The sequence below is a fragment of the Petaurus breviceps genome, unplaced genomic scaffold, assembly GCF_028583685.1.
Source record: "Petaurus breviceps papuanus isolate PSGF00001 unplaced genomic scaffold, PetGlider_PUasm1.0 181, whole genome shotgun sequence".
Lineage (NCBI taxonomy): Eukaryota > Metazoa > Chordata > Mammalia > Diprotodontia > Petauridae > Petaurus > Petaurus breviceps.
Genome location: NW_027185784.1, coordinates 26,963,675 through 26,972,240, shown reverse-complemented (window position 1 = coordinate 26,972,240; position 8,566 = coordinate 26,963,675). Strand labels below are relative to the sequence as shown.

The window sequence follows — 8,566 nt, the reverse complement described above, 5'->3', positions numbered from 1 at the left end:
ACATGCTTTGTGCCAAGCACTGTGCTAATCATTAAAAACAGAAAGACAAAAATGAATGAGTACCTGCCCTCCAGAGGCTTACATTATATGATGGGAGACAATAGATGAATGAAAAAGTTCATACAAAACATATTCAGAAAAAATAAAAGGTAAATTTGTAAGGGGGCAGAGTGCACTAGCAGTTGGAAAGATCATGAAAGGTTCATGCAGAAAGTGGTACCTGAGGAGAGTTTTGAAGGAAACTAGGGAATCCAGCAGGTGGAGGTGACCTGAGAATACATTCCAAGTATGAGGTACAACCAGTGCAGAGGTGAAGAAATGGTATATAGAGTGTGTACAAGAAGATCAGTTTAGCTGCATATGTACAGTCTAAGGAAGGAAATGATACAGAGTATTCCCAAAAGCCTTAGTGCAGTTTTAAATTAGTAAAGCCTTTGGGGTTGCCCTGTATAATTATATTGGAAAGGTATATTTAGAGTCAATGTTAAGTTCCTTGAGGGCAGAGATGATTTCATTTTGTCTTTGTATCATCAGTGCCTATTACAAATATTGGTACATAGTAGAGTAGAAGGGGAAAGGAAAAAAAAACATTTATATAACACCTATTATGTGCTAGGCATTGTACTAAGCACTTTAAAAATATCATCTCACTTGATCCTCACAAACAATCCTAAGAAGTAGGATTGTAATTGATCTCATTTTACAGTTGAGGAAACTGAGGCAAATAGAGATTAAGTGACTTGCCCAGGTTTTCACAGCTATGAAGTCTTTGAGGCCACATTTGAACTCAGTTCTTCCTGACTCCAGAATCAGCTCTTTTATCTATTGCAGTACTTAGCCATCTCTGCATTTAACAAATGTTTGCTGGTGGGTTGATTGATTAGTAGTTAACCTAGGTAGATGTGGTTAATCCCAGATATATTCTGTCACTCTGGGGTCTTTTGGAACATCTACCATTGCTGTCTATCCCATGGGAAGTCACTCCACCCTAGGTTTAGAGTTTGACTTTTTCATTCAGGTATCTCTCTTCACTTCTCTGTTTCTCTTTAAACATATAACCCAACCATGTAGTTTAATACCAGTCCACAGACCTGAATCCTGAAATAAATCATGATGTGGGTGTCTAAGAACAGATGACACAGAATGATCCTGCCTTTGGTTCATGTGTACAGAGAAGAGAAGGGTATATCTAAGCCTATCTTTTAAAAAGATACATTGGTCCAGGACCTTCACTCTTGAGACAACTTTAATACTCAGTATTCATGCAAAATTGTCCCTATCCTCCACCAAATCATACATATAAATTAGCATAACCGTGGTACACCTTATGTCAGTGCCCACTATTTATCATTTACCATTTGCTTCATATTCCAGGCCCTTCCCTTCTCCTAGAACACCTGTCTTTCACTCCATTTTCTATTTTCATGCTCTTCACCTAAGGCCCCTTTCATCACCGGGGCATTGTGGTGGCCCTCTGCCTCATCCTATCCCCAATGTACCTGCTGAGTAGTACCTCACACTGGCTAAACTCCCTTCCTGCACTACCTGTTTAGAAAAAGAAGAGGGTAAGGCATGTAAATATCATGGGGATTCTCTTGTCTGCTAGAGGATATTTTCCATAAATTACTATTTGTTACCTCCTAGAAACATCTATTGTGACTAAGTCTACTGCACATAAGCCAGGAATAGAGATAAGCCATAGACACACGGGGCGTTTTTATTGCTTTATGATTAATCTACTACTTTTATCCCTTCTGGTTTACATAGTTCTCTTTCAGGAAATCTATGAGGGATGAAGACAAGAAGAGAAGTTAGAGCACCTCTTCTGGAACCCGGGCTGGGAATGGATAAAGGAAAAGCAAAGCTGGGCTGATGAGAGGGTGAAGGCCCCTGCTCTTGGTTCCCTGCTCCCACGTCCATAGCTGGCTTCAAGAATAGTTTTTCTTGGCCTGAGGAAGAGACACAAATGGATCTTGCCAGGCTTTCAAAGTTAGGGTGGGACTGAAGGAGGTGGCATGGTACAGACAGGAATTAGGACTGACCCTGAACTGCCTCTGAAAGGAAAATTCTAGGTAGATTTTTATTAAGGTCCATCAACTCACCCCTTTCTTTCAGATACTCCCTGAATCTCTACATTCACAATAATACTAAATATGAGCTTACAGAAATAGGTGGAATTCCCGGATGATGAATGCCCCCAAACCTGTGACTTCCTCCTCCCACAGTGACCTATGAGTCACTCCCTTGGGTTTGTTTATTCAGGATTGTGTCTTTGCTCCATCTGACCCCCCCCCATTTGCCTCACTTACCATGGTTCTCCACACCAAGGCACTGACCACCAGTCCATACAGCAGGGCCTTCCCCAGCAGGATCTCATACAAGAAGGTGGCAGACTGGACACTGTGCTGATAGGACTCTGTAGGGACAAAGATTACCCCCTCCCAAACTGACCTCCCCATCCTTATGTTCCCATCATTGCTGGGTCAGGGGATAGGCATGTACCCCAGGTCCCCATGGACTCCCTCCCTAGACTGTCACCACAGGAATAAAGTCGTTGAATGGGAAAAAAAAATGAAAAGAAAGACTCACTTACCAGAGGTGACCCCACAATCTGAAAGAGAAAATTGGGAGAGATAGGTAATTGGTCCCAGATTTCTCGAGGAGGCTTTTATTTAGGGTGACCATGTAAGTCAGCACAAGCCTATGCTCTTACAGAAATAAGCATTAGGTTTTAAAATCTATATCCTTCAGTTCTCTCCAAATCTGGTCCTGGTCCTGAAATCAGCAGAATGTAAGCTGATTGGAGTGTCTCACTTTTCTACTTGTACCCTCAGCATCTACCACAATGCCAGGAAAATTGCAGTTTAAATTAAGTACTTGCTAGGTTAATTCCCTCCCAGCTTATATCTATAAAATACATCATCACTATGATCTTAGGAAAATGGCGGGGGGAGGTTGAATTCAGGGTGACACTGTATAGATTTTTAGTCTGGAAATCCTCTCTGTGAATGTCTGATAGGGACTAGGAAGGAGGGCAGCACTAAGCAGATGTCTATACAGCACAGATCTGGTCTAGTTTCATTCTAGTAGGAAACAGGGCTGCTAATTGGCTCAGCAGTAAGAGTGTCAGGCCTAGAGTAGGAAAGACCTGAGTTCAAATCTGACCTCAGATACTTAATAGCTATGTGATCGTGGGCTAATCACCTGATCTGTGTTTGCCTCAATATCCCCATCTGTAAGAAGGGGACAATAATAACACCTACCTCCCAACATTGTTGGATCAAATGAAGTGCTTGGCACATAGTAGGTGTTATATAAATGTTAACTATTATTAGTTTATTGATTAACCTAGGGAACCTTTTTGCCTTCTAGGCCCATCTATCATGGAAAGTTCCTAGGGGAAAGGATTGTTTTATTCTTGGTTCTCTGATTGAGCAGGCGTTGTCTATCCTGCTTCTCTCTTTATTTCTTGATCTCCTTATTAGTTCTTTCCTTTCCCTTCCCTTATTTTTATGTCTTAACCTCCTTCTGTGGGGAGGTTCCCCCTTCCCTAGGCCTCACTCATGATGCTTCTCACCTGCCTTTCCCCAGATCTGGTCGCTGACATTCTGGGTGATGGGTTTGCTTTGGTTACTTGTCCAGGGCTCCTCATCCGAGATCCCATGGAACAGTACTTGGCAACGGAAGCTGTTCTTGGGATTGCGCCAGAAGGGAGCAGAAACCCGGAGGCGGCTGCTCAGTGAGTAGCTGGAGAAGTCACTTTGGGGCTGCTCCTTGGAGGGCTGAGGGTCTGTGCTGACCCCAATTTGGGTCTCCTTCCCATTCACCCACCATCTCAGCTCCACGAGGTCAGGGTAGAAGCCTGTGGCCAGACAGACCAATGTGGCCTTTCCCTTCTCCTCCATCTCTTCCTCAGATGGCTGAAACACAGTCACCTTTGGGGGAGTCACCCTGGTCAGGTCATCTGAAAAAATGGAAAGAGGTTGGTATCCAGGATTGGTCACAGAGTTGTCTTCTTGTAAAGGGAGGAAGAAGATGCTTTATGTCTCTGTATTTGTCTGTTTATGGTACCCTGTATCAAGCTATTTTCTACATTTGCTATAATTCTATCCAATATTTAATTCAAATATGATATAGGATTATAGTATTGTACTATAATATTGGAGAATAGGAAGGGGCCTCAGAAGTCATCTTGTCCAACCCCCTCTTTTTATAAATGAGAACCTAGTAAGTCTTCTCTCATCCATCCAGGTCGATGTGATCTTTGTATTCTAGGGATCAATCATGGCATGACCTAACAACTCTTGTGGAGTATGTTATATAGGATACTTCAAAAGTCATAGTGAAGTTTTAAGCTATAATGACATAATTAAAACTGTCAATCTTTGTAGGTGACTCCCAGATTTCATAGAGCTGAGGTTAATCTCTTTTTTTTAAAAAGCACTAAGACTTTTGGGGCACCCTATATTCTAGACTGCCTTTTTAAAATACATATTTTAGAGTTCTTGCTAGAGAAAGCTCCTCAAGATCAGAGACATTGAATTATTTGTAAATGTCTTAGCGCAAAACAAAGCACCCTACACATAGTAGAAACTTAACAAATGGGGCTATGATTTAACTGAATAGCCCCTCTTTCTATGTACGAATCTACTTTTCTTTCCTCTTCTACGAATCTGTCCTTGTTACTCAAGACAGATTGCCCTGAATGAACCCTAAACTTGTCCTTCCTCCAAACTTCCCCATTTCTATTGATGCTCCACTGTCCTCCTTGTCACCCAATTTTGCAAAGGTGGAGTCAATTTCTCCTGTAATCCCAATGTCCAGTCAGATACCATGGCTTACGTATCCTCTTTCCATAATGGTCCTTGGAGTTCTCTACTTTCACTCCTGTGACCAATCTCTATCCTTGTTCTAGCCCTTATTATCTTCCAGCTGGTCTATTACAATAGCCTCCTAATTGGTTTCTCAGTGTCCACCCCTCTCCTACCCATCTTCCACAGAACTTCTAAACTGATACTCTTTAAAAAAAATCTATCTATCTGTCATCTATCTATCTATCTATCTATCTATCTATCTATCTATCTATCTATCTATCTATCTATCTATCTATCTATCTATCTATCTATCTATCTCAAACCTTGCCCCTTCCCAAACTTAAGTGGATCCCTATCTTTGACACTTACTACCTAAGTCATATAACCTCTCCTAGCCCCAGTTTCTTCCTCCATAAAATGAAGGGTTATACTAGAGACCTTTGAGGCTGCTTCTAGTTTGTTATTCCTCCTGAATAATATATTTGTGTTTTTAAAGTGGCTTTTGATGCTTCAATCCAAACAAGTGACTACTGGGGTGATTTGTATAGTGGAAAAGCTACTTAGTGCTACTACTATTGCTGCTGCAGCTACTGCTACTACTTATGACTAATACAGGGTGTCCCCAAAATCTTAGCACTCAGCTAAGCACTAACACTTTAGAGGCACTTTGTATCACCAATATTCTAAATTACTAAATTTAATCACCTAAATTAAATCACCAAAATTACTAAGCTTTAGTAATTTTAACTGCACTAAGACTTTTTGGTCCTGTATAATCTTACATGTATCTATTACTTTGTATTATGGAGGAATTGTGGAGGAGGAGGAGAAGTTCTGGATTTGGAGTCAGGGGATTTGAGTTTAAATCCCATCTCCACTGCTTGATCATGGGCAAGGCATGTATTCTCTCTAGGCCTCTCTCTCCCCATCTGTAAAATGCAGAACTGAATGGCCTGTAAGGTCCCTTCTGCTGCTCTCTCATTGTATTCCTTGGTGTGTATATTCAAGAGAATGAAGAGTATGTATATCTATATCTATATCTATATATATCTATTGCTAACATATATTTAATATAAGAATATATGTGTGCATATATGATACATATTATATACATATGCATATTATAATATATTATATATACAGATGTATCTCTCTCTCTATCTATACATATATATAGTTACTTTGCAGATATCTCATGAGTTTATCTCATCCTTCTCCAGACATCCAGGAAGAACTACATTTCTCATATTCCTGTCATACTTAGTTTTCTTTTGCCTCTCAGGAATTCCTCAAGCTCCCTTGTTTCTCAGGTCGCATGTATCTCAGTATCCAGTAGTTCTTTCTCATGTCTAACTCCATGACACAAAGAACTCTATACACAGAAGATCTAAACAGTTTCTAATGGAAAGATGTCTTGTAGAGCCTTAGGTGCATTTCCTTTCCAGAAAATGAACAAAACTCCAGAGTGTATAATAGATAACACAGTGGACTTGGAACCAAAAAAGACTTGGATGCAAATCCCACCTTGGACGCTAATTGGCAGCATGACCTTGAACAACTCACTTCATCTCTATAAACTTCAATTTCTTTATTTGTAAAATGATCGGGTTGTACTCAAAGACCTTGAAGGGCCCTTCTACCTCTAAATCTGTGAACCCATCATTGTCACTATATTCAATACAACTATAGGCTTCTCTTTGAGGAGACAGTTAGGTTAGAATCAGCAAGAATATATGGAGGGTGGTGAGCCTCCCAAATTAATCACCTTATAAGGTTTTCAATTAATAGGCAATTGGGCAAAGGCAATTTGAGTGATCATAAATAATGTTTACACCTCATCTCTCTGAAATTTACTTGCCCCTTGTCCAAAATTAAGAAGCTGAATTGTATTAGATGCTTTCCCGTGTGCCCTACAACTCTAAACCCTATGATTTTCTCAGGGGCTAGAAACCCAGGTGAGTGGGTGGAGAAATGAGATTTAGGATTTTGTTGCCTAAATAAGAATCCACTTTAAAATGCCAAGATCTCAAATTCATCTTTGTTCTAATTCTCTTCTGAGCCATCACCTGTCTCTCTATTTTTGCTCTCCACCTTATCCATCAATCATCATAACCATCATCATTACCACTAAATATCTGTCCCACTGTGTATGGAATCCATCACACTGGATGTAGGGCCTTATGTCTATAATTCAATAACCTAAAAAAAAGTTTCCTATGTGCAGAGCAGCAAGATTGGGTGTTGTGGGGGATACAAAAAAAGTAAGTGACTGAGTTATTGCCCTCAAAGAGCTTATACTTGGGGGGGGGGTGATAATTCATTGCAAACATCTTCAGACCTATGCCGCTCTTTCTCTGTTCAACATAAAGGGTTTTTCACTCCCCCGACCCCTCCACATTCTAGATCTATAAGTGAATCCCAGTCCTCTGACTCCAAATTTCTTTTCATAATATCTCACTATCGACCCCCACCACACTCTCCCTCAGATTCTTTTTCTTTAGAGTTGTACCACTCTTTTTTGTCAAATGCAGAAGTCTTGGGACCGTCACTCCCCTCCCCCATACGGTCCTTTAGAAACCAAAGAAAGACCTTCCCATTCCTAGCGCACTCATCCCTGTCTAGGAAATTCAAAACAGAAATAGAGTTTTCCTACTCTATCCCGTTCCCGGGCTGGCGTCCCCAATCCCGACCTTCTTTTCTGTGCGAGTAGCCCGGAGTAAGCAGAAGGGATGAGAATGGGGTGGGGGTGGGGGGTTTAGTCTCAGGGAAGAGGACTATCGACCGGAGCTTTCGGATACTACCTTAGCGGCATGAATCTTCCAACCGCGCCCCTCTGGCCTCTGGACACTGATTTCAGAGTAAGAAGGGCTCTAACTGGGGTAGTGGGGAGGATATCTCACCTGTGACCACCAGCCGGGTGCCTGGGCCGAAATACTGCTCATATGACACAGAGATAAAGCGTTGCAGCCAAACCTCGGCAACCCATTCCCCAAGTCTGTCGGGGCTCTGTACCCTGTCCAACCTATCCCTTTATCAAGGTCTGACCTGTCCCCCACCCTTCCCTGCTGCAAGAGTCCACAGTGAAGCAGAGGAAGGAGCATTTAGGGATGAAAAATGCACTGGCCCTCTCCCAACCACAGCTGCTTCTTCCCAGGTCTGGGGCCTCTCTTCTTGTCCCTGGCCATCTGGACCTCTTTGAGTCAGGGATCAGCCACACTAGCCCTGGCACCTTCCCGGACTTCCAACAATGAGCTGCCCAGGGTCACTTACCTACCACGGTCAGCCGACTTCCAGACCCAAAAATCAGAGCATCAGCAGAACACAGTTCCCAGACCCCTCACAAAAACCGGACCCCAACCATCCTCTGGCACCGCCTCTCAGTCCCCCAAACTCCGATCACACCCAGGGGACCCTCTGGACCCCCAGTTGGGACTATGTCCAGGCTTACCTAGAACTATGAGTCGGGAACCAGCCCCGAAATATTGAGTCTCTGTGCCCACAGCATCACAGCCTGGCACATGAATAAGCTGAGAAGTAAGGGATCCCCATTCCCAGCCCCAAGCTCTCTCTCAGGCAGCTGTCATCCCCACTCTGCGCTATGCCCTGATCGCTGTGAAGGCATGAATAGGGTAGGTAAGCGCAATGTTTGTCCCCTCTTACCCAGCACTGTCAGCCTGGTTCCGGCTCCAAAGTACAACTGCCCGGTGTTAGCACAGCAGCTGGGGCTGCTGCTCAAACTCGGGAAAGCATCT

The 8,566-nt window shown here is 42.6% G+C and overlaps 1 gene segment (V, D, J or C); it reads right to left on the bottom strand.

The window, feature by feature from the left end:
* Positions 1 to 1,688: 1,688 nt before the first annotated feature.
* Positions 1,689 to 7,999, bottom strand: LOC138160397 (T cell receptor beta constant 2-like). The segment is given in 6 exon segments: positions 1,689 to 1,949; positions 2,310 to 2,416; positions 2,594 to 2,611; positions 3,578 to 3,964; positions 7,715 to 7,827; positions 7,950 to 7,999. Coding segments are annotated over 6 exon segments (696 nt in total).
* Between the last annotated feature and the right edge of the window lie 567 nt (positions 8,000 to 8,566).